At 46.2% G+C, this 25981-nt stretch overlaps 2 protein-coding genes across 5 annotated transcripts in view; one reads left to right on the top strand and one right to left on the bottom strand.

The window, feature by feature from the left end:
• Positions 1–747: 747 nt before the first annotated feature.
• On the bottom strand, positions 748–14644 carry GSTZ1 (glutathione S-transferase zeta 1). Of its 4 annotated transcripts, none has more exons than XM_073349283.1 (9): positions 14232–14644; positions 8682–8733; positions 7601–7668; positions 6428–6508; positions 5761–5886; positions 5107–5185; positions 4485–4537; positions 2022–2071; positions 748–1176 (listed from the first exon to the last, which is right to left on the bottom strand). In XM_073349283.1, the coding sequence occupies exons 1-9, from the start codon at positions 14283–14285 to the stop codon at positions 1050–1052; spliced, it is 690 nt and encodes a 229-aa protein (XP_073205384.1). In that variant the 5' UTR covers positions 14286–14644; the 3' UTR covers positions 748–1049. The 4 variants fall into 4 exon arrangements, with proteins under 4 accessions (XP_073205384.1, XP_073205385.1, XP_073205386.1 ...); XM_073349284.1 differs by lacking the exon at positions 14232–14644 and adding an exon at positions 12759–13064; XM_073349285.1 differs by lacking the exon at positions 14232–14644 and adding an exon at positions 9151–10213.
• Positions 14247–25981, top strand: part of POMT2 (protein O-mannosyltransferase 2) — a 48971-nt gene continuing 37236 nt past the window's right edge. The window contains exons 1-5 of the mRNA XM_073349282.1: positions 14247–14630; positions 17231–17315; positions 18615–18719; positions 19418–19526; positions 20537–20645. Of these exons, the coding sequence (XP_073205383.1) occupies positions 14284–14630; positions 17231–17315; positions 18615–18719; positions 19418–19526; positions 20537–20645 (755 nt within the window). The 5' untranslated portion in view covers positions 14247–14283. The remainder of the gene's footprint in view (positions 14631–17230; positions 17316–18614; positions 18720–19417; positions 19527–20536; positions 20646–25981) is intronic.

Here is a 25981-nt window from a genome sequence, read left to right as displayed (position 1 = left end):
GGCTTGGAATGAATGAGAATTTACCACCCAGAAATCTCCCCTTGGGAAGGAAGGGGGACAGTATTGCTAGAAAGTGAGTGACTGGCTTTCTACAAGTGGCTGAAAAGTGTCTGATGCTGTGTGATGTCTGGGTGTAAGTGGCATGCCATCTGGGGATGGGGAAGAGAACGTTGTCATCTTTGGCTAAGGGGGGAGCTGGCTGCTATGCCAGCAGTGAGGGAGACTAGTTCTACCAGGTTGCTGCTTGGTGAAGGGAAGACATATAGATCACCCAGAAGCCTGGGACAACTAATCTCCTTCATGCTGGCATGGCAGGCATGGTGTGGTGTAGCTGTCAGTTGTTCCCTTCAAGAGAAGAGAGACCCAGGGTTTGGGTCTAGCTCTCATTATGTTTGCAGGATGAGAGGGCAGGCCTGATCTTCCTTGCACTTACACCCATGTAAATTGGTATTTACTGAAGTCAATGGGGTTACTGTAATTGTGGTGTGGTGCTGGGACAATCAGGCCTAGTGTGTTAATGGCCTAGTTTTACTCTATGCGCTGAGTGGTTCTTTGATATTCTTCCATGGCTGGTGAAAGTGAGGCATCCTCAAGCTGGCCTTGTCCTATAGGTACAACTCAATCTTGCTATGAACATTTCCTGTCAAAGGGTATTGCCCTCACCCTCCACAATAAAAGAGCTAAGATATCTTCAGCAAGCCCATTCCTGGGTCCAAAGCCACACAAATGCAGGGCTCAAGATAGCTATTGATGTTTCTCCTTTAATCTACTGCATGGTGAGACTGAAGGTAGTTAAACATTGATTGGGATAAGCATCACCTTTCCCTACCATACTCAGATCTGCAATGGGCCATGCACAGCTACTTTCAGAGTAAAGGGGCAGTGGTGCTTGCTCTCTTTCTTCTTTGCAGCTGGCAAGGATGCATCAGTGCTATGGGTGCCTGCTGGGCACTTGTGTGGCTTTCTTTTTCCGGCAGGGTGTGATCCGTTTCTCTGCCACCCCTGCCCTCATGCTTTAGAGAGGAACAGAGCCCGCTTGTAGGAAGGCCTTAGGCTCGCAGCTCTGCAGGGGTATCAGGCTGCCGGCATGGGTGGCTCACTTGGAATGCCTCTAGCTCCAGAAGGGCTTTATTGATTCTGGTTATCGTGGGGTATGGAGCCAGGTCCACTTTAAATCTACAAAGGGCAGAGAGATGCAGTCAGATACTCCCAGCTAGACAGTCCAGCAGCAAGCACTAAGGGGGAGTTCTACAGAATCCCTGCTCCACGGACCCAGGGCAACATGATCAGCACACAGCTCCAGAAAAGTCAAGCAGGGGAGAATCATCTGGCAGAGTGGGGCCTAGTCTGCACCAGGAAAAAAGGTGTGTTCTGATCATGTGTTAGCTAAGCTCATCCCTAGGATCTACCTTGGCCTGCTAATGTGTGAAAGCAGCCTTGTCTTCACTAGGATTTTACCTCCTGTGTGTTACATTGTGTTGGTTAGCATGTGGCAAGAAACATACCTTTTTTCCTAGAGTGGATGCCCGCACTGGTGTTACAGCCTCTCTCTCTCCCCCCCACCCTTTTTTTTTTTTTATAAATAAGGTTGCCAGTCATTATGATATCCAAGTATCTTCTCTCTCCTAGAGTGTGCAACACTGCAGTTCTGGCTGCAAGAGGCCCTTTCAGTAAGGGCTTCTACTAGCCCTAAGAGGCTGTGTTTCCTATGCTTTCTGCATAGGTAGGGACACAGAATCTGGCCTGTCTAAGCTCATGTGAGGGTAGCTGCCAGTCTTGCTCTGGGGGTCTTAGGGAAGAAATCCCAGCTCCTCGTTTTTGTGAGCGCTCAAAAGATACAGGGGTTAGGAAATGGAAAAAATCATGGTGAGAAGAATACCCTGATGGCAATGTAAGCTGGGGGGTGGGGAGTGCTATCCTAATTGGCCTGAGCATCAGCAGGAGAGAGGTCAGACTTGGCCATCAACTGGGCCTCTCATGCAAGAAATGGAGTCTAATGGAGCTGACCAGCCGTCATTTACCTCTCAGCATTGTAAACCTGAGGGACCAAGCACAAGTCAGCTATGGAAACCTGCAATGGAGCAAAGAAAACTGGTCAAAGCAATTCAAAACCCACCCTACTGCCCTTTAGTGCACTGGCTGGAGCTACAGCTTGGCAGGCCTGTTTTTTCCCCAAAAGGCCCTTCTCAGCACTCACCCTGTTCTGTACAGTTCTGATGCTAGAGTGGGCCCTATGAAGAGCAGGAGGCTGCCTCCCAGTCCAGGTCCTTTCAGGGCCTGGAATCAACAGTGGGTGGTTGTTTCAATTGCAAACTACAGCTATCCCAAACCCAATCCATGCCAGTGCAGGAGAGGTGACCTGCTGACAGATGAAAATGATTGTACATGTTAATGTTCAGTGTTTACTTTCCACTGGCACCAGGTGTTACACAAAATGAAAGAAGAGGGGCCTGACTGGCTCAGGGGTGGGGGTGGGATACAAAGCTTTTCACCTCTAGGGCAGCTGCCCCAGGGTTATCTGGAACAGTAGTGACCATAAACTGTTACTTTCTGATGCCTTTTGGGGGCTTGTAGGCTCTCAGTCCACTTTCTACTGGGATGGGTGTTGCCATGTTGAAACGAAGCTTGTTTGCTCCTTCCACAATGGAGGGAGGGCAATTATTCTTTTACCAGCTTCCATGCAGCATGAAAGGGTCAAATTGGGAGCTCCAGGGCTGCACAGGTCTCTCTTTCTGCAAGCTGGCTCAGTTGCTGGGTGTGGGAACAATGCGGAATGGAACCCTGGGAATCACTTGCAGCTGCTTGCCGTTGGCCCCAGGAGAGCTGCATGATTATGCACCATGGAGACCAATTCATTAGTTCAGCCCTGCACCATGAGATTCCTAGGGCAACCCTGCCACTGTGCAAACAAATCCAGGTGCCCCTCCAAAGAGGGAGGAGACAGCCAGTTGGAGATGGAGAGTTGGATGTGTGATAAGTGAACCTCGCTTATTATTTGCATTGCAATAGCTCCAAGTGGAACCAACCAAGACCAAAGACCCATTGTGCTTGGCTGTATGTGTACACACACAGTTTAACAGACAGTCCCTGCACTACAGAGCTTACAACCTAAATAGGACAGACAAAGAGTGCGGGGAAAAGTACTACTATTTCCATTTTAGAGATGGAGAACTGAGGCATAGAGAGAGTAGTGATTTGCCCAGGGTCATTTAATGACACTGTGGCAGAGCAAGGAATTTACCCAGATTTCTTCATAGAAATATAGGACTAGAAGGGAGGCGAGGGGTCATCAAGTCCATCCCCCTGTACTGAGGCAGGAACAAGTGAACTTAACTATCCCTAACAGGTGTTTGTCTAGCCTGTTCTTAAAAACTCCAGTGATGGGGATTCCCCAGCCTCCCTTGGAAGCCTATTCCAGAACTTAACTACCCTTATAGTTTGAAAATTTCCCCTTATATCTAACCTAAATCTCCCTTGCTGCAGTTTAAGCCCATTACTTCTCATCCTACCTTCAGTGGACATTAAGAACAGCTTCTTTATTATGCCCTTAACGTAGCTGAAGATTTATCAGGTCCCAGTCCAGTACCTTAGCTACCAAACCAAGCTTCCTCCCATGGGTTAGTGGGGTGAAGCAACTGCAGGACTAGGACGTTAAGCTAAGGGATTGGGCAGCCACCTGAAGTCTCTCATACTTTCTGCTCTGGCTGGAAATGGTAGCAAAATGAGCTGTACTGGTTAGGCTGTTTGGTTTTCTTTAAAATGTTAGTGATAACTTGGTGCTGACGTGGCAGGGCTGGAGACTGAGCCCTGTGTCAATGGGCATCACCACAGCCACTGCTTGGACCAGGTGTGGCCACCTCAAAGGAGTTTTAGTCCTTAGACTTTAGTTGGCTGGTTTGTGCTGCAGATGCCTACCCACCAGTGACAGGACTGAGGTGTCACCAAGTCATTTCACGCAGGGGGCCATTAACCTGCTGGTGAATGAAAACAGCTGTGTTTCTATTGATAGGCTAGTTTGGATCCGAGGCCCATGAGATGAAAGACACTGTATCCTATTCCCCAATCTCCAGCCAATTCCCATTATCTTATCTAATCAGATAGATAGCATATGGACAGGGCCAAGCAAATGTCTCTTATAGCACATGGCTTTTTGCCATCCCCACAGAGCTGGGAAATGGAGAGCTGTCTTCCTCCTGTGTGAAATGCAATAACATGGCTACTCCCCAAAGGAGAAGGAGCTAGGGAAGGAGAGCAGGCAATGGGTTGAGTAGGATGCATGCAGCCCTGCTTTCTGTGATGAGGCCCAGGGAATGCTCTGTCTGCATATACCTCAAGCACAGGGTGTGGTTGTGCTGGGACTCCACAGCCTCTATGCCCAAAGCCTTTGACCTCCACCACTGTGTGGGAGATGTTTTAACCCAGTCCCAGATAAATGCTAGGCTGTCCGTGCCTTCTGCAAGCTGTGCTCTGTCTGATCTCCTTACCTCATCCCCAATGCAATAGCGCCCAGCTGTGTGCTGCAGGATCTGCTCCAGAGCTGCAGAAAGAGACAGTACACTGCGTCAGGAATCAGCAACTCCCACTTTCAGCAGTTTAAAGGGGTGTGCTGAAGAGCTAGATTGCCAGCAGCCTTTTGGATTGAGTGTTGTGCACCAAAGTACCCTGAGTTGGGCTAGAAGAAAGCAACCCAGGGCAGCACTTACAGGGAAGGAGACTCTCACTGGAGCTGAGGAAGGAGGGTGCTTTGGGACTCAGCCATTTTGGACCCAAGATGGTTTCAAAAGGACAAAATAGGCTTCCTATTCTTCCCCTCTGCCCCTTGCCTCCGCTGTTAGTGGCAGGGAGAGGGGCTTCCCCACACGAAGAGACTAAAGAGCAGAACTGGAAAGAAGAAGAACAGGAAGGTTCAGGATACAGGGGTATAAATTGGGTTAGATGGGCCCTTGGTCTGCTCCAGCATGGCAGCAGATGATACCAGACTAGATGATTTATTGTTCTGTTCCTGTGCAGTAGAAAGCAGGACTTTGGAGCAGATTGCCCAACAGACTGCTCATCCAGTGCTTTGTGCTATTTGCAGATGTGCTGATTAATTCAATGCAGACGTACCTTGGAAACCTCGTGCGATAGAGCCTTGAGCCCATTCCAGCTTCTTCTCTCCTCCCACTTGTTTCAGGAAACTCAGGTTCTGAGGAGGCCAAAGAGTCCCCAAATTAGCTTGATCCAGCAGGCTGAACCGTGCCACAGGTCATACACAAAACAGGGTCAGCTGGGCTTATACGGTGTCAGTCCCTAATCCCCAGTCCCAAACTCAGCCCTTTGGGTCACTCGAGGTTTCAGTCTCTGGATCACAGGCCCACACATCCCAGTTCTTTCTCAGAATTGCCCTTCTTACAAAACATCACACTTCTTTGCCTGGAGCTCTCTCTGCACCCTGCCAAGAGGCACTAACCCCTGCAACTGGAACCTGCTGCGCTGCTTGTAAATTCAGCTCTTCTTGAATAGAAGCCCTGGGAACCATGGATGTTTCTCAGGGTCAGAGCATGTGGTCTTTGCAGGAAGTGCCTTGCTGTTTTCAATCAGCAAAACAGGTAGATGCTGCTAACCATGCTGAGTCTGGATTCGATCCTATGCCAATGTCTGTGTGAGATCTGCCACTCTATTTCCCTTCAACAGAATGATACTGTCACAATGTTTGAGAGCCACAGACAGCTGCAAACCCAATCTGGAAGTCCCATCCGCCTGTTTGTGACAGGACAGTACCTGCAGGGGCTGAATGCCAGAAACAATGTGATCCGAAATCATCCGGGCTTGGGCTCTCTTCTTCAGATCTTGAGGCAGCAGCCTGGGGTTAGGCCGGGTCTCTTCCAGGTACTGAATTATGGCCAGCTGCAAGGAGACATGGGTAAGATACTGGAGGGCTGGGGAGGAGAGGCCAGCCCCATTGCATAGCAAAGGAGCAGGAGTTAAAGACAGATTTCCTGTCTGAGGTCTGGCCTCTTCTGATCAGAGGTTACCACCATGCCAAACAGTGTGCTTTTGTGATGTGGAAGAACTCCCTGAGGAACCTGGAGCCCTCCTGGCTCATCTCACAAGTGATCTCTCTCCCTGGCAGAAGCTACGGAAAGACAAATTACCCAGTAAAAGGTGGGATTCTGAGACAGCATCTGAACTGTGATCACTAATGTCAGGTGCCTTTGTGCCTGATACAGAGTAATCTCCCATCTGAAGAGGAAGACAACTTCCCCTGGCAGTCTCCCTGCAGGCGCTGCTTGGTATACGCTTCCCAGCGGGGACCATTTTCCTCATCACAGAATGATACCCTGTGCTCTCTAACTCAGAGACCAGGCACTCTGTAGGGGCAAAGTCCTCCCTCTGGGCAGCAGGACACAGTAAATGATTAATGGGCAGAGCTGGCTGGGCTACTCACCGACTGAGACAAGGTGACGCCATCGATTTTCAGGGCTGGGACCTGCTGCATTGGATTTACTACCTGGAATTCAGTAGAAAACTGGAGAGAAGACACTGGGATTACTATACTATAGCCAAGAAGAGCCAAGTATTCCTCTCTGAAAGGGAAAGCCTCAAGGGTCTCACAGCTCTGTATATTATCTCTCCATGTCCGATTGTTTGGTGGGAGCTACCCTGTCTCCCAATTCCCCTGCTTGCAAATGGATTTGCAGTCTTGCTCTCTCTGATACTGCTGAAACCCTGAGGCTTCTCCACTATGTTTTCTCCTTGGCTCCTTCCTTTGCTTCAGGCCTAATGGTCCTGGTACATTATGACTCTCCTTTGGGCACCAGGAGGCACTCCTGTTGGGGCCTAGGGGTCACTCCACGTGCATTACCCCCACATTATCCATTGATCCAAGTGACAAGGCAAGATCCATCCCTGATCCCCCGCAGCCGTGCAATTGCACTATCCTTATTCTTGGCTTGGCCATGTTGTCATATGCAGATTTCTGCCTCAGTGGTGCTACAGGGCTACTGTGCCCCAGGCAGTCACTCCCTACAATGTGGTTCAGGCATCTCCGGGACAAATGCCTCCATTTTCTGGTGCCACCCATCCACAACCCAGGACTATACTTGGAAATCGCAGCACTTGATGATGAGCTTGGTTCCCCCATGCCAATTGAAGGCAGAGAGCCTCCCTGCAGCCTCCTGGATAATGTCACAGACATTAGAGAGGGAAGGAAACTATTAGGTCTTATGCAATCTCTCTCGTCCTCCTTCCTGGAGGCTAAGGCAGGACGGTGAGCTTCCCTAGCATGCTGTCCAGTTCTAGTTTTAAGTCCCCCAAGCAATAGTGCTAATGCCCCTTCCCATGGAGAGACAACTCTATGGCCTGATACATGTGAGTTTCAGGACATTTTCTTGATCTCAGCCTATACTTAAGGGAGTTGGGGATGCTGAAGAGGTCAGAGGCTACAGTTAGCTATGGAAAAAAGTCTGAAGTGAGCTATTGGACAGCTCTTTTTACAGCAGGCAACATATATCCCATTTCCTTTGCCCTCTGATAATCCTGGGCTGCCAAATTTCTAGTGATGCCTAGGCTTAGCCTGTGTGCCAGCTTAGGGAGAGGCTGACTGTAGTTGCCCTCTTACCTGCTGTCCTCCATCCTTCAGGAGGTTCACTGGTTCCTGATCATAGGCGATTCCCTTCAGAGCCAGTGCTAGAGGAACACAACATATAGATTGAGAGGCAGAGAGAGCTAAAAAGCTAGGTTCCAAGGAAAATGGGCTCATAAAGTTTTAAAATCTCAATTGAAGAGTATTTAAAAACAAAACAAGAAACCCCTTTCCCTTCAGAATGGTTGTTTTAGATCTGCTATGGAAGACAGTGGCTCTGTCATACAGTGCCCCCTAGTACTTTGCTGGGGCACGGAGGTCAGTACTAACATCCTATTGAATAACCCCCATTATGCCCTGCATTAAAGCACCTTGGGGTGTAGGGTCAGTGGTAGCTCACAAGGGAGATTGCTCTGTGTCACCCATGTAACTTCTGGCAAAACCTTGTTTTAACTTGTCCCCATCCAAGTGATGAGCAGGCCCCACCCTGCTTAACTTGCAGGATCAGATAAGATCACACACTTTGAGGCGGTATCACTGCAAGCACAGAACACGGAGCCTCTTTAAAGAATGTGGGAATCTGGATTACATTAGCTTTATGAAGGAAATATGTCCCTCTAACTAGCTCCAGAGAGCGTCTGAAAATAAAAAAGGAACTACTGAGGGCAGGGGGAGTCACCCAGAGCCCACTACTGAGAGTCCAGGGCTGAGAAGAAAGGACAGCAGAGATCCCCCCTTATACTACCAAAGGTGGGCAGATGGTTAAAAGTTTGTAACAAACACACACCAATATTCCTTCAGCCCCAGTAAGTATCTGGTCTGTCCATGGTCACTGGAGTTTCAACTGGGTACATGAAATGGTTATTCTCTTGATCCCCTACTAGCCTTCCCCTTCGCCAAATGCAAATTGATTCTGGTGTTTGCTCTCTCCTCCCGCTGGAAAAGTGGAGGAAACCGTCACTGTCTTTTCAGTTGCATGTCTGCTGATCTCTCTCTCTCTCTCTCTCACTCACTCAGTGGGTCACTGATTAGTTTGGTTAGTGAAGGGAATTAGTGTTCAAGAAAGGTGGTGGGTTGACAGTGCCAGAGCAAAGAAGTAGTAAACACCAGATCTTACCAATTCTCACTCTCCAGGAGCAGGAACTTCGGAAATAACTATAAAGAACTGGCTGAGGGGAGAGAGAGGAGAGTGGATTACATGATGGTAATGGTAGCAGTTTCTCAGCTAGAGGGAAGCATTTTTCCTCTGCTCCTTTGAAAATTTGACCAAGTTTGATGCATTTCAACAAGGATACAAGTCAGGTGAGTTTGGGCCCTTCAAAACATCTTTGTCACTTTCAGATGTGGGCTTCTTTATCATGACATTGATTTTTAAAGTAAAATTCCCTTTTGTGTACAATGAGAAGCTCCATTTGAAACCTCAGTGGCATGGGCCAGCCCTTTGAGCCATTCACCGACATGCATGTTTTCAATATGGAACAGAAGTTACTCATCCAAGCAAGTACTGAGTGCAGGGAAGCTAATCTCCAGTTTAACTATGGAACCAAGAAAGCTCCCACAGCTGCTTTAAACCCGTTGGATCTCACCTTTCCAGAGGAATCCATGGTCTGTGTGTGCAGTTCACTCCAAAGAGTGAAAGCCACATGACCCTGCCTTCTCTTTTCACTCAGCTGGGGTGGGGGAAGGCTCGGTCCCTACAGCCAATGAGAAAAGTGCCAGAATCCAAATTCTTAATAGCTTCCTGTGTTCAGAAGTTTCAGCAACAGGAGCTGGCAGGATTCAGTTCTGTTGTGAGTGAATACCCTGTACTAGCCACACCTATAATTCTCTTTAGGTTGCTATATTGAGCCCATCACTGTGATATCTGGCTTTTGTCACGATGGGTAAAATATTTATAGAGACTTTTGGGTTGCTGGAAGCTGCCAGTGCAGAAATACAACTCGGTGGGATAATAAAAGGAGAGCAGGTTCTAAAAACAGAGTTTCTGTTATCACAAAGATGCCAGCTCCTCCAAGCAGGGACTGTCTTTGTGTAAAACTTGGAATACACTGTGTATAACATGTAACAAAGGTTCCTCCTCTGTACACATGGCTTGTTTGTATTTCTTATTAACGAATAACAAACCTCTAGCTCCTGCCTTTGGAGGACGCCAAAGCACTTCAAAAATGTTAATAAATTAACTCTCGTATGCCACCCCTTCTCCCCCCCCCCAAAAAAAATGCAGTGTCATGATATCCTCATTTTACAGAGGGGAACACTATCAGAGAGAGAAAGTGATTTGTCCATTGACTCGTGTGACAATGGCAGAACCAGAACTAAAATCCAGGAGTCCTGAGTTCCAGTCCTGTATCTAAGTACTAAATTATTTTCATAGCTAAATATTAGATTAATTTAAACTGTTTACAGAATGTAAATGTTTGACTGAATTATCCCAGCCAAAGTTCACCAGAGGAATGGTTGGTAGGAGGGCAGGGAAGGAAGGAATGCTGCAATGTTGCCAGCTCTTGGGATTTTCCTGTGACATTCATGCTGTTTGGTGATTTTTCACAAAGCCTCAGCTCCTGGAGTCATTAGATTATGTGAAAATCTCAGCTTTCATTTAAAAAAATAGTAACTTTCTAGCTGTCATGATTGCAGATCAAAACTGGAAACCACAAACTCTAAGGAATCAAAAACCAGAAGGCAAAGAAAAAGCATCCAAAATGTATTAATTTTGTTCATCTTTCTTTGGGATCTTGCTCAGAATTTTTGAACACTTGGAGTTGGCAATATCTTCCCTTTGCTTCTCTGTTCCCTGGCTGTAACCTCCCATTCAAGGAAGACATTTTCCTGCTTGCTCTCTCTCTCTCTCTCTCTCTCTCTCTGTTTCTGCAGTATGCCTGATCATTTGCTAACTGAGTGTCATGCATGTAAATTGTGTCATGCTGATGACCTTGCTCTTTAGTTTCAAGGCCCCTGGGGATGAGGGGAAAGCATCACATTTACTTTACAACTTGGGACCCTTTGGCACTTGAGCCAGTGCCAGCTCAAGTTAACACTGCCTTCCAGAGATGTGAAAAGGCCCAAAAAGTGGTGGTGAAGAGAAGATCCGGGGCAGTAAGTCCTCCCAGTCACATGCTGGGTGTGCAGAAGTGCGATCAGATTCCAAAGAAGATTCATGACCCTAAGAACATTAGAACAGCCATACTGGGTCAAGCCAAAAGTCCATCTAGCCCAGTATCCTGTCTTCCAACAGTAGCCAATGCTAGGTGCACCAGAGGTAATAAACAAAACAGGTAATTATCCACTGATCCATCCCCAGCTTCTGGCAAACAGAGGTTAGGGACACCATCCCTGTCCATCCTGACTAATAGCCATTGATGGACCTATCCTCCATGAATATATCTAGTTCTTTTTTGAACCCTGTTACAGCCTTGGCCTTCACAACATCCTCTGGCAAAGAGTTCCACAGGTTGACTGTGAGTTATGTGAAGAAATACTTCCTCTTGCTTATTTTAAATCTGCTGCCTATTAATTTCATTTGTCCCTAGTTCTTCCTTATTTACTTTCTCCACACCAGTCATGAATTTATAGACCTCTATCATATCCTCCCTTAGTCATCTCTTTTCCAAGCTGAAAAGTCCCAATCATATTACTCTCTCCTCATGAAGAGTCCTAAACTCCTTCACTGAGAAGAACCATTGACTGTTGTTTCTATTCACATCTCATTCTTTAGTGAGGAGGTTGGGAGTAGTATGGATAAAGAACAGAGCAGCTGACGGAGTCAGGACTCCTGTGTTCTATGCTTGGCTCTGCTTGTGATGTTGCAGTACATGACCCAGGACATAACCTCTATGTGTGAAATGGGGGATGAGAACTCTTACTTAACTAGGAGGCTGTGAGGCTTAATGCACTGATGGCTGTAAAATGCTTAGAGAGCATCAGCTGGAAGGAGTGATCCTGGTGACACTTATACCTCGGAGCTCATTTCACTGGCTAATAACCTGACTCTTCCCCCCTAACTTTGCTCAGCTGAGGATCACACTGACAGCTGGGGGCAGTTGAAGGCTACATCCTACATGGCTTAAAATGGATCATATTGCAGTAGCTTACATCTTTAATAGGGGCATACAGCCCACACAGCATATAGGTTCAATTATACAGCAATACTTCTTGAGGCTCAGCGGGAACTTCTTGGCTCAACATGGAGCACCATGGGCAGCATGTCCCTGTAACCCTGTTTCCTCCAAGTGTCACTTCTTCCCAGGCTCTCACTGATACCTATATGTCTCAGGCTGTATCAGCCCGACCAGGCTCTTTGCATCCTGGCCATCTGTTGATTCTGACCGCAACATTATAACAGCCCTGTGGGCATTACCTGCCTCAAGACAGCAGCCCAGACAACAATGGATAACATAGGACTAGAAATGGAAAAAGCGGTCCTGTGAGGTATGCCCAAGGGTTAGAAACCCAGCTGAAACTCTCCACCTGTATTTTGTTAATTATCATTTATCAGCTCATAACCCAAAATCACTCCGCTCTTAACCACCCAATACATGTGCAGAGGGTTCCACTACTATAGGTTGTGGGAGACTAATATACCATATATTGTAATTTATGATGGTTCTAGTTCATTTGCTGCACATGCTGTTTAAACTCTGATCCAAATTCCTTGCCTTCCCCACAAACACACATGCCGTCTGGGGGGATGCCTCTTGTTAGATGTTGAAAGCCGATCTGATCACTTACAAAATTTTCTGTGTTCTGCAGCTGTCCTTATACTAAGCAGTTTATTTCTTTCCTGGAGACATCTATGTGGAGGCACCAGATACTAACTTAGGTCTCAATCCTTCAAGTTGTTCTACCTGGGCAAAGCCCAAGTGCAGTCAGTGTGGCTCTGTACAGGCATAGGGGTCTGCCTGTATGTGGGATATTGCAGGACTCAGGGTTTAAACTGAATCCACGGATTACTTACATCTGATCAAGGGGCCACAATTTCAACCCATCTTCCATAAAACATGTGGGGTTGAGGGTAGCTACATCCCTATTTGAAAAAGCACAGTCTGCACTTCAGATGCTTCTGAATTAACCTTAAGATCCTCCAGCTGAAGCTGCATTATCTGTAGGAGAAGTAAGAGCTTCTCTTTGTGCAGCCAGAGTGAAAGAAAAAGCCCCACTTCTGCTCTCTGTCTCTGGGCCCTGTAGCAGTAAATACCTTCACTAAGGCAGCACTCATCTTGCACTTTCAGCACCGCTCTGTTCTGTCTCTCCGCCTCTGAATGAACAGAAGTCACACAGATGCTAACATTGCACTGGCTGACACAGCCTCCTTCACGTGCTCTCTATAGGTCTGTTACTGCTGCCAGTCTCATTCACATGAGGCCCCAGCCATGCTGCCAGTTGCTGGGATTCTGGGAGTAGTAGTTCTAGCTGCTTTTCCAGGTCTTAAAGCATCTCAATTGGCTAGTTTATGCCCAAAGTTTAGATTTTTGTAAGGAGGAAAAGATTTTTTAAATCCTCATATTAACTGAAATGTTTTAATATTATTTTCTAAAATTTCAGTGAAGAATTTGAATTTAAACATCCCCCCCCCAAAGTAATTGCAATGCAGAGAGTGCAGCATACAGGTAAAGAACCAGAAAGTGAACCTGGCTAGCAATAAAATTGAATCTGATCAATTAAGCACCATTGTATAGGCATGACAAATATTGCAAGTGCTGTGTGTGCCCAGCAGATGTGTGTGTGAGCAGTGGAAGGGCAGTCACTGGGTGTGTCTGTCAGTGAATGGGGATGGGCAATGGATGTGCGCACACTGTGTGCACACCAGATGTGTGTGGTGGGTGGGGTCTGTCAGTGAATGGGGGCGGGCACTAGGTGTGGGCATGATGTACATGAGCTGTGGCTGTTTGTAGACAGCGCAGTCACTGTGTGTATGTGTGGTCTGTCAGTGAATGGCAGGCAGTGGGTGTGCACAGTGGGTGGGCAGGGGAGTCATTGGGTGGTCTGTCAGTAAATGGGGGCAGTGGGTATGCGCGGTGAGGGGCAGGGCAGTCATTGGGTGTGTGCGGGGGAGTCTGTCAGTTAATGGGTGTGGGGGGGAGTCACTGATGGGCAGTCACTGGATGTGGGAGTCTGTCAGTGAATGTGGGAGTGATTGGTAGGCAGGGCAGTCACGGGATGTCTGTGGAGTTCTGTCAGTGAATGGGGAATGGCAGTCACAGGGTGTCTGTCAGTGAAGGGGGCAGGGCAGTGCTGGGGTGTCTGGGGGTCTGTCAGTGAATGGGAAGTGGAGAGGCAGGGCAGTCATGGTTTGTCTATCTGTGAATGCGGGGGGGCGGGCAGTTCAGTCACAGGGTGTCTGTCAGTGAAGGGGGAGTGGTGGGCAGGGCAGTCACGGGATGTCTGTCTGTGAAGGGGAGGCAGGCAGGGCAATCTCGGGGTGTCTGAATGGGAGGGTGGGCAGGGCAGTCACGGGATGTCTGTCAGTGAATGGGGGAGGTGGGCACGTAGGGCAGTCTTGGGATGTCTAGAGGTGTCTGTCGGTGAAGGGGGGGGCGGGGTCAGGCAGGGCAATCTCGGGGTGCCGGCTGGGCGCGCGGGGAGGGGACGGGTCCCCGCCGTTTCCTTTCACGCTGCGCAGGGCGCGCTCTGTGGCATTTCCGACCCGGCTCTCGCTTGAACCTGCCACCTGAGCCGCGGTGACGCTTCGGCCCCCGGCGCGGGGAACTACATCTCCCACCATGCCCGGCGAGGGAACCAGCCTCCGCTTCCCGCCATGCTCTGCGGCCCGGACTCCCTTTCCCTTGGTGCTGTGCGCGGTGGTGCCCGGCCGCCGGCGCCTCCCTCGTGTCGGAGCGCGGATGACGCTGGCGGCGGGGTGCTGCCAGCCCGAGTCGGGCCCGCGCTGCGGGGGGCTCCGGCAGCGGCGACCCCGCAGGCCGGCGGGCGAGCCGAGCCGTCCCTCTCCCCCTCCGCGGGCCTGGGCTCCCCTGGAAGCTCCAGGCGGGGTCTGGGCCCCGCTGGCCTTCGTCACCCTCCTCAGCTTCGCCTCCCGCTTCCACCGCCTGTCCGAGCCGCCGCACGTCTGGTGAGGGGCCGCGACGCTATGGCAACGGGGGTGGGGCTGGCGGTCAGGCCGCGGGGGCGGGGGCGGGGCTTCTTTGCGGGAGGGTCCGAGTGGTGGGTTTCGCTGGCGCTAGCCCGCGTGGCCAGGTGGGGGTTTGGTGAGGCGCTCGCGGCCCGGCTGGGGCTGGGGCTGCTTTCTCTACCGCCCCCCACCCCGCCCCGATTGCGCCTAAGCACGGCAGCGATCCGCGGGCCGCGACAGGCGCCTGCCCGTGGCTGGTTGGGCCCTGGGGGTGAGGCAGGGGATGTGAGGGGCTGACAGTCGTCACGTAGCGGTTCAACATCCCGCAGATGGTCAAGCCCCATTGCGTCGCTGACTGAGGATGTGAGCCCGGCGGGGTGGGGAGGGATCACGTGGAGGTTATGGGCAGCAGGGACGCTTCCAGGTTCGGGGTGCTCAGGGCCGGATTTACACCTTAAATGTCCCTAGGCGCTGCATCTTCAGCACTCCTTCGGCCTATAGATGAACTTTGTGTTTTCCGTAAAACAAATAAACGTTTAACCCACCCTTTACTTTTAGGTGCCCCTGGAATGCCAGCCCCCCTAGGCACGTGTCTTGTGTGCCTAATTGGAAATCCGGCCCTGGGGATGCGGGTGTGGGGGTTATAGCTGAAGGGGTCAAGACAAGGGGGGCGTGACAGAGAGGAAATTTAGCCAGCAAATTATAGTAAGCTTGGTGAATGAGGCAGCTGTAGTGAGGAGCTGGGAAAGGAGGCTCCTACCATCTCCTATAGTGGGAGGCTTTTGAAGGCTCTCCTGTCCACACTGGCTCTGGAATAATTGTCTGGAAAGAGCCATTCTCCATCATTCTGTTTAGTCCCTGTGGAGACTGACTGAAGCACTTGTGCGTGTGGATGCCAAGTGCACTTCAATCGACGGGGAATAAATATTACATAACACGGTAAATTGCGCTAGTGTAGACAAGGCCAAAGTGCTGTATGAACATGAAGCTAGGCCATGTTCCTGGTGATTAACTGTTTAGTTAGTTTATTATTTTGATGTAAAGACAAAAACATAAAAGAATAACTCTCTTGGACTCTAGATGCTTTTCCTATTAATAAAAACTAAAATTATAATACCTAGCTCTTATATAGTGCTTTTAATCAGTAGATCTTAAAGCACATTACAAGTGGGGATCATTATCCCCATTTTACAGATGGAGAAACTGAGGCAGCACATTTTCATGCATATGCTAATCACTAGTAAACAAATATATTATAAATCAAAATTTCTCACCCTTCACATTTCCCTTCAAAATTACTGTTCCTAGTCACCTCATCCGTCCCCATATGCCTGCTCTTACAGGCTTTACATAAGAACGGCCATACTGGGTCAGACCAAAGGTTCAGCTAGCCCAGTATCCTGTTTTCCAACAGTGGCCAATGCGAGGTGCCCTAGAGGGAAAGAACAGAACAGGTAATCATCAAGCGATCCATCTCTTGTTGCCTATTCCCAGCTTCTGGAAAACAGACTAGGGCCATCTCTGCCCATCCTGGCAATAGCCATTGATGGACCTGTCCTCCATGAATTTATCTAGTTCTTTTTTGAACCCTTATAGTCTTGGCCTTCACAACATCCTCTGGCAAGGAGTTCCACAGGTCGACTGTGTGTTGTGTGAAAAATACTTCCTTTTTTGTTTGTTTTAAACCTGCTGCCTATTAATTTCATTTGCTGACCCCTAGATCATGTGTTATGAGAAGGAATAAATAACACTTCCTAATTTACTTTCTCCACACCCATCATGATTTTATAGACCTCTGTCATATCCCCCTTTAGTCATCTCTTTTCCAAGCTGAAAAGTCCCAGTCTTATTAATCTCTCCTCATATGGAAGCAGTTCCATACCCTTTATAATTTTTGTTGCATACCCCCCCCCCCTTTTTTGTTGCCCTTTTCCAGTTTTAATATATCTTTTTTGAGATGGGGCGACCACATCTGCACGCAGTATTCAAGATGTGGGCGTACCATGACAATATGATAGTTTCTGTATTATTATCCCTTTCTTCCTGATTCCCAACATTCTGTTTGCTTTTTTGACTGCCACTGCACATTGAGTGGATGTTTTCAGAGAACTATCCATGACTCCAAGATCTCTTTCTTGAGTGGTAACAGCTAATTTTGACCCCATCATTTTATTTGTATAGTGGGAATTATGTTTTCAAATGTGCATTACTTTTGCCATGCCAAAAATGTTCTCTATTATATACTGAGCAGGCTCCAATTTAACCCTCAGTATGGTACAGGGAGAGAAGTGTATCTTAGGTAAGCAGCTCCCAGGCCATTAGGGTTTAGGGAACAAAACTAACACCTTTAAATTGGACTTGGCAGCCAGTGTAGGTTCTGGAGCATTGGTTTATTCATGGAGAGATACCCTGATTAATAAGGAGTCTAACCCATTTTCCATTAGCTCCAGCTTCCTAATGGATTTAACATGTAATCCCACGTAGACTATTATGCACTTGTCCAGTCTAAAAGTGGCAAAAGCTAGTCATTAGCAAAATAGACCTCTATGGATGTTTGATTATTTCCAGTTCCTGAGTACATTTATCTTTTCTTTTTTTAGTTGGGATGAAACTCATTTTGGGAAGATGGGAAGTTACTACATTAACCGGACCTTCTTCTTTGACGTCCACCCACCGCTGGGGAAGGTGAACAGCTCTCATCAGTTCTTACATATATTTTAGGAGCCAGTGGAATCCCCCTGATCATTGGAATAGTCCAACCAAAGCCTAGTCCATTCTTCTGGTCAAAATGTGGGATGAGCACCAGGGTTTTCTGGATGCCCCTTCCTCGCTACTGTTGTCATCTGTTTGTTGTCTCGCTGGGAGGCCATGACATGTGGCCCCCTTTTGAGGCCGCACTCTTTGTCTTTTCTCTTCCATGGAAAATACTCAAAATATGGGAAAGTAAAGGGTGTGATTAATGCTGGATGTTGAAAAGGTCTGGCTGAAAAGGAGAGAATGGTTGATCATAAAACATGCGTAAGTTCTTCTAGGGGAAATGAAGGGGCCTCTTTGTGGGAAGTTATAGATCCAGGGAGCTAAGCAGTTCATGCTAGCAGGAATGTGAACTAAGAGCTCTGTAAATCAGTGAACAATACTGTTTTCTCAAAATAACATTTGAAAACAGCAGATTCTGAGCCAATCAGATTTCTAAACCAGTTGAACATATCCAAGTCTATCACCTTGTTTATAAAATGTCCCTTAAGAAGAGAATTTTGTGTTGGTTGAGGAGGATTGCAACTGTGTGGGTATCTGGTATAAGAGAATAGGTTTGTTACTGCACTGTAGTCAAACACTTTATTAAAGGCAAGAACACATTTCAGGGAGTCCTCAGTGGTGCCCATGACAGCAATGCACATAATCGGGATGGACTATAGCCAGATAAGATGCAGCTCTACCAACATTTGGGTCCTTTCTGAAAATGCGATTCTTGTCAGTTTCACTTTTTTCCTGCAGGCTGCTGAATAGCTTCAGTGAAAGGGACCAGCATCTTGTTAATTTCACTCTATTGCAGCTTGATAAAGCTACCAGCAGCAACAAAGTCCCTGGAGTTGTCTGCAAGTTCAGGAAAATTTTGCTTCTGTGGCTACATTTGGGTCCTGTTTGGAGGGTTTTCTCTGCTACCATAAGTACTACACTTTTTTTTTTTAAATTAAATCTTAGAAATTTGTTGGCTTATGTCCCCATACTCACCTGGGAGAGTTTCCCACTTGCCAGTGGTAAGGAGGTGAGTGAATTTTGCAAATCCAGCAGATCTGTTTGTATAGTTGCAGTATGAATCTTGTACGCAAACTCCTTTTTCATGTTTGACAGAGTGTCTCAGTAGTAACTGGATATTTTTGATGGTTGGATGTGGGATGCTGTGAGCATCTTTCCTGCAGCTGGAGTGGATTCCACTGACTGTGAGATTGTTTCCCTGACCAGTTTGCCCCTTTTCCTCCCCAGATGCTGATAGGACTTGCTGGGTACCTGAGCGGATATGATGGCACATTTCCTTTCCAAAAGCCAGGGGACAGATATGAGCATCATAACTACATAGGAATGAGAGGGGTAAGAATGCACATGCCAGTGCTTAACCATCCACTCACAAATCAATGAAGGAAAGCAGAACTATCCTCTGGAGAAGATGGGTGTTTCCCTTCCTCTCCTTGGCTCCTTCAGTATAGCCTGTTACTTCTCTTCAGATTTTGAAGAGGCTGGATTTTTATGACGTATACTAAATTCTTTCATCCCTACCTCATCCACCCAGATGAGCTGGTACTGGGATTTTTGAAACTGGAGCAGACACTAACATTCTTCTTTATCTGGCTCTGTCTTTTATGGCAAGCAGGCCTCTGAAATAACCTGTTGGATGTTAAGGTGATGTTAAGGTGGTTTGAAGAAGCTAATTGAAAGATGTTTCTGGAAATGACTTATATGGTCTGGAAAGAAACAATTATGGGTCCAATTTGACAATTATATGGTCTGGAAAGAAACAAGAAACAGATCCTTGTTACATACATGTGTAGACATGCTGCATAAACAACTGAAATTCTTCAAACTAAGTTTTCATTAGTTTGGCCTCTGCCTGAGGATCCTCGGTGAGACAGACTTGGGCACCACCAGCCAGTTGTTGTTACTTGCAGGAGCATCCATTGTTTGAATGTGTTTGAGGATGGAAGGAAGGAAGGAGGGTATGTGGGATCTGTATACACATTCATCTTGTGAAGAGATTGTCATACTCCTCTGTTTCCATTCTTTTCCTGCAGTTCTGTGCATTTCTAGGCTCATGCCTAGTTCCCTTCTCCTACCTCACAGTGCTGGAGCTGTCCAAGTCACTGTCTGCAGCATTACTTGCAGCCTCCATCCTGATTTTTGGTAAGCATTTCTAGCATCCTCATGGGAAATCTTATCTGTTTGGCATGTGGATGAAGGAGGGTCAGTAATGGAGGCCAGCCTCAGGGCAGATTAACTGTGCAGAGATTTTTCTCTCTGGTCTCATCACCTGCCAAAGAAGAAGTCACTGATGAGAAAGGATAGACACTGCCTCACTTCTGAGAGCTGAATAATTGCAGTCTGTATAGTGCTTTTTATTCATAAGGCTCCCAAAGCATTTTATAATCTGATTTAGTTTATAGGTATTTTTGTGGTACTCATTGCTATGCTATTGGAATACATTTAAATGCAAGAATTTTAAAAACAGCATGAAAGATGTATAGATAGAGATAATTTTGCCCACTACTGAAATACAGCCGCCTCTGGTATGGGATATAGCAGCTGTTTAATAGTGCACAACAATGCTAAATAAGACTTCAGGGTAGTAAATTGATAAAGGTTCTGTGTATAATTGAAAATTATACAGAAGGGTTTAGATAGGCAGAATAGAATTACCTGAGTTAGGGATGGGCCATTAAACACACAGACTCTCAAAAAGCATCACAGGGTTTTTAATGTCCCCTAGTCAAAGCTGCTGCTTTTTCTTTTCTTTTCTTTTCTTTTTTTTTGTATAATCTGAAAAATAGCCTTTTCAATGCCACAGCATCTCCTGGCACCATGCTGGTGCATGAGTTCACTGCTGACTTAGTGAGAAAATGACTGCTTACTGTGTCATTCCCAGCTCCCATTTGCTCAAAGAATTAGGAACTGAGAACGTAATCTGTGTTTGCTGCATGGCAATTTAGAGCTCTGCTGCTGTGCCATCTGAAAATAACATTTCAAAGTTTCTTACTACGGTAAGAGTTGAGACATGCTGATCTGTTTCTAGTCCCAACGTTGCCCATGCTGTCTCTTGACTAAGATGTGAGGAAACTGGCTTGCTACAGACACTGCTGCAGGATTGCTTTGAAACTGAGACAGCTCTTAGTATAGTTGTGTGTCTTATTTTCCAGATACAGGCTGCATTACTCTGTCCCAGTACATCCTGCTTGATCCCATTCTGATGTTCTTTCTTATGGGAGCTGTGTTGAGTATGGTCAAGTATAACTCCTGTGCAGATAGGTAAGATGGTGATAACTTTTTATTATGCCATAGGTATATGAGCCTTCATGCATGTACAGGGAGACAATATGATGGTGGGACTGGGTGATAACTAAGAGGAGGCTACTCTAGAAGGTTTGGGGGAGATGGAAGGAGAAGAGGGAGGGCATTTGACTCCTGGAAGAAGCAGGAAGAGACTATTGTGAACATGGGGGCTTTCTGAGAGTCATAGATGTGTAGGATGGGGAGGGACCTTGATAGGTCATCTAGTCCAATCCCCTTCACTGATGCAGGACTAAGTAATATTGACCATCCCTGACAGGTGTTTGTCTAACCTGTTCTTACACACCTCCAATGATGGAGAATCTATAACCTCCCTAGGCAATTTGTTCCAATGCTTAACTACCTTTACAATTAGGAAGTTTTTCCTGAAGTCCAACCTAAATCTCCCTTGCTGCGATTTAAGCCCATTACTTTTTGTCCTGTTCTTGGTGAATAAGGAGAACACTTTATCACCCTCCTTATGACATTCTTTATGTACTTGAAGATTGTTACCATGTCCCCCTCTGTCTTCTCTTCTCCAGGCTAAAGAAACCAAATTTTTTTAATCTTTCCTCATGGGTCATGTTTTCTAAATCTTTTATTGTTTTTATTGCTCTCCTCTGGACTTTGTCCGGTTTGTCCACATCTTTCCTGAAGTGTTGTGCCCAGATGAGGGCCTTGTGAGTGCTGCATAGAATGGAATAATTACTTCTAGTGTCTTGCTTACCACACTCCTGCTAATACATCCAAGAATAATGTTCGCTTTTTTACAACAGTATTGCATTGTTGACTCATATTTAGTTTGTGATCCACTATACCCTCCCCCCAGAATTTTTTTTGCAGTACTGCTTCCTAGGCAGTCATTTCCCATTTTGTATTTGTGCAGTTATTACTTCCTGCGTGTAATACTTTGCATTTGGCCTTCCTGAATTTCATCCTATTTATTTCAGACCATTTCTCCAATTTGTCAAAATCATTTTGAATTCTAGTCCTTTCCTTCAAAGCACTTGCAACCTCTCCCGGCTGAGTATCATTGTCAGTTTTTATCAGTGTGCTCTCTATGCCATTATCCAAATCATTTATGAAGTTATTGAATCGAACCAGATCCAGGACCGATCCCTGCGGATCCCCACTTGATATTCCCAGTGAGCTTGACTATTACCCATTTGATAACTACTCTGGATATGGTTTTCCAACCAGTTGTTCACCCATCTTATAGTAGATTGGTCTAGGCTATATTTTCCTAGTTTGCTTATGAGAAGGTCATGTGAGACAGTATCAGAAGACTTACTAAAGTCAAGATATATTGCAAGTACTGCATCCCCCCCATCCACAATGTTTGTTATCCTGTCGAAGAAGGATGTTAGGTGATTTGACAGGATTTGTTCTCAGCAAATCCATGCTGACTGTTAATTATTGCCTTACCTTCTAAGTGCTTACAAACTGATTATGTGTTCCATTATCTTTCCAGTACTGAAGTTAAGATGACTGGTCTGTAAATCCCTAGGTTATCCTTATTTCCCTTTTTATAAATAGGTACTATATTTGCCCTTTTCCAGTCCTCTGGGATCTCTCCCATCCTTCACATGTTCTCAAAGATAATCGCCAATGGCTGACACATCTCTTCAGCCCGTTCTTTAAGCATTCTAGGATGCATTTCACCATGCCCTGACAACTTGAAGACATCTAACTTGTCTAAGTAATTCTTAACTTGTTCTTTCCCTATATTAGCCTCAGATCCTACCCTGTTTACCCTGATGTTCACTGTGTTAGTCATCTGATCACTGCTAAACTGCTGAAAACTGAAACAAAAGGGCATTTAACACTTCAGCCATAGCTGTGTTTTCTATTAGTCTTTCCTTCCTCATTGAGTAAAGGGCTTATGCTGTCCTTGGTTTTCCTCTTGCTTCTAATGTATTTGTAAAATGTTTTCTTGCTGCCCTTTCTGTCCCTAGCTAGTTTAACCTCATTTTGTGCCTTGGCCTTTCTAATTTTGTCCCTGCATTCTTGTGTTGGTTTTTTTTAATCTGATCTAGTTTCCACTTTTTGTATGATTCTTTTTTGAGTTTTAGGTTGTTGAAGATCTCCTGGGTAAGACAGGGTGGTCTCTTATCATATTTTCCATTTTTCCTACACATTGGGATAGTTTGCTCTTGTGCCCTTAGTAGTGTCTCTTTAAAAGACTGCCAACTCTTCTGAAATCTTTTTTCCCCTTAGACTTGCTTCCTATAGTATGTAAAAAGAAAAGGAGTAATAGCTTATCTAAAGTGATCATCAGGTGGGGGGGATGTGAGAAAACCTGGATTTGTGCTGGAAATGGCCCACCTTAATTATGCACATTGTAGGGAGAATGGTCACTTTGGATGAGCTATTACCAGCAGGATAGTGAGTCTGTGTGTGTGGTTTTTGGGAGGGGGGTGAGGGCGTGAGAGAACCTGGATTTGTGCAGGAAATGGCCCAACTTTATTATCATGCACATTGTGTAAAGAGTTGTCACTTTGGATGGGCTATCACCAGCAGGAGAGTGAATTTGTGTGGGGGGGTGGAGGGTGAGAAAACCTGGATTTGTGCTGGAAATGGCCCACCTGATGATCACTTTAGATAAGCTATTACCAGCAGGACAGTGGGGTGGGAGGAGGTATTTTTTCATATTCTCTGTGTATAAATAAAGTCTGCTGCAGTTTCCACGGCATGCATCTGATGAAGTGAGCTGTAGCTCACGAAAGCTCATGCTCAAATAAATTGGTTAGTCTCTAAGGTGCCACAAGTACTCCTTTTCTTTTTGCGAATACAGACTAACACGGCTGTTACTCTGAAACCTATAGTATGTAACTATCTCAGTTTGCTTAAATCTGCCTTCTTGAAGTCCATTGTCTTTATTCTGCTATTTCCCCTCCTACCATTCCTTAGAATCATGAACTCTGTCATTTCATGATCACTTTCATACAAGCTGCCTTCTACCGTCTCAAATTCTGTTTGTCAGAATCAAATCTAGAGCAGCCCCTCTCCTAGTTGCTTTCTCCACCTTATGTAATAAAAAGTTGTCTCCAATGCATTTCAAGAACTTGTTGGATAATCTGTGTCCTACTGTATTATTTTCCCAGCAGATTTCTGTATAATTGAAGTCTCGCATCACCACCAAGTCCTATGCTTTGGATGATTTTGTTAGTTGTTTAAAACAAGCCTCATCCATCTCTTCTTACTGGAGAGGTGGTCTATAGTAGACCCCCTACCATGACATCACTCTTGTTTTTTACCCTTTTATCCTTACTCAGAGACTTTCAACAGATCTGCATCCCACTTCTATCTCAAGCTCAGTGCATGTGTATACATCTTTGATATACAAGGCAACATCTCCCTTTTCCCCCTGCCTATCCTGAGCAAGCAGTACCCTTCTATACTATTATTCCAGTCATATGAATTTTCCTACCAAGTCTCTGTGATGCCAGTTATGTTGTAATTGATTATTCCCTAGTACTTCTAGTTTTTCCTGTTCATTCTCCATACCTTGCATTAGTATACAGACATCTAAGATGTTCATTATATTTCCCCTCTATTGTCCCTCTTTTCTCTCCTTTGTCCCTGCTATGATTTCCCATGTTTCTTCCAGATTCTTACCCTTCTCCCAGGTCTCCATATTCTGGACTTGCATGTAGGCTTTTGTGTCCTGTCCCTGTTGAACCTAGTTTAAAGCCCACCTCACTAGATTTGCCAGTCTGTATCCAAAGATACTCTTCCCCTTCCTTGACAGGTGGACCGAATTTCTTCTCAGCAGTCCTTCTCAGAACAGCAGTCCATGGTCGAGGGAGATGAAGCCCTCCTGCAACACAATCCTCTTCTTCGCATGGCTGTGTGGAAAGGGGTTAGGGCTGGGAGAGACATAGGGAGAGAGGATTGAGTAGAGAATAGGGTATGAAAGCTAGTGTGAGAGGAAGCATTCACCGAGATATTGATGGTATGGAACTATGCAAGAGCCTTGAAGGTAAAGACAAGAAACTTGAACTTCCTGTGACAACAAGGGAAGCCAGTGGAGGGCATGATGTGGTCAGAGCAGTAGAATAGTACCATTTTACCATCTGCTTTTCCCTTAATGGTAAGACTTTTGTATGTCCTCTTGCCCCAATTTCTAGGGCCCAATTCCTTTGTTTCCAGGCCAGGGGAGCTCTACTTTTTCATAACGATGAGCCCATGAATATTTATAAAATAGTCTAATTTGTTGGGCTTCAAGGATTGGTATCCTATCATTTTGGAAGTGTTTACATGAGATTTCTGAATGAAGCAGGAATGTGCTCCAGGCTAGTTACTCTATGCATGTCCAAGAAGCATGATCCTGCTTACAGAGCGTTTGGGGATCCTGAAGAGTTTATGTAAGGTGGAGCCACATAGGGCATCTTCCCCACAATGGAACCAAAATCCGATGATGTGATAACTAAGTAAGCTTTACCCATTTGTGGTCTGTAACATTGCGTGAAATGTGCTGTAGAATTGACTGTGCAAGTCTCAGTGTGACTGACTACAGCAGACATGGCTAGTGTGGCCCATCTAAAGTCATGCAATGCTGCCTGCAGCCATCCTCATTTACAACACGGAGCATGTAACCTGTAAACTACAAACTCCTAGTGTACTGTGCTCCATCTGATCAGCTCAAGATGCAGTATTCTGTCCTATGATCTGTAATTTTCATTGGTTGTCTCTTTGTTCAAGATTGGGGCAGCAGCAAACAGCTCCATTTAATATAAATTAGGAGTGGCCCTCTGGCTTCTGGCTAGTGCTGATGTGACTTTTGATTGAGTAAAATGTGGATACCCAGAGGTAGTGGGAGAGGGGCTAATAGATTTCCACTCACCTCCACTCATCTTTTCTCTGTTGTTTGGTTTTAGTCTTATTTCTTTTGCTGTAGTTACCACTTGTGCTGTGGATAGGAAGATATTCTACACCAGTAGTTTTCTGATATAGACCTATGGAAGATACAAGGAGGAGCATAGCCAATATCTGTTCCCCTCCCATGTCACAGCCCTTTGACTCTTCCATCCTTGCCATGACGTGGAGCAAGAGTTGTAGCACTCCTCTCAGGTCCTGGCTTCTTGTATATGGACTCTCTCCAAACCCATTAGGTCAGCTTGTAGGCTGTGATTCTATTCCCCTCCTGAAGCCCTCCTGAAGAGATATAGGGTTGGCCAGGTTTCAATAGAGGCCCTTTACAAACATCAAAACAAGGGCGCTCTTGCACCTTTCCAAAATTAATGAAAAATATGTCAATTTTATTTCCCTACTTCCAGTGAAAGACCCCTGAGAAATAGAACAGGAAGCAGTGT

The sequence above is a fragment of the Lepidochelys kempii genome, chromosome 6, assembly GCF_965140265.1.
Source record: "Lepidochelys kempii isolate rLepKem1 chromosome 6, rLepKem1.hap2, whole genome shotgun sequence".
Lineage (NCBI taxonomy): Eukaryota > Metazoa > Chordata > Testudines > Cheloniidae > Lepidochelys > Lepidochelys kempii.
Note: the sequence above shows the minus strand (reverse complement) of the source record. Positions and strands in the feature narration are given on the sequence as shown.

Bases quoted from the DNA above. Each gene is read 5' to 3' on its own strand.
- GSTZ1 (XM_073349283.1), bottom strand. From the start codon at position 14,285: ATGGTGGGAGATGTAGTTCCCCGCGCCGGGGGCCGAAGCGTCACCGCG. The intron at 7,669-8,681 runs GTAAGATCTGGT...GTGTTCCTCTAG, and splicing joins CTCCTGGAGAGTGAGAATTG to CACTGGCTCTGAAGGGAATC. The intron at 6,509-7,600 runs GTAAGAGGGCAA...TCTTCTCTCCAG, and splicing joins TGAAGGATGGAGGACAGCAG to TTTTCTACTGAATTCCAGGT.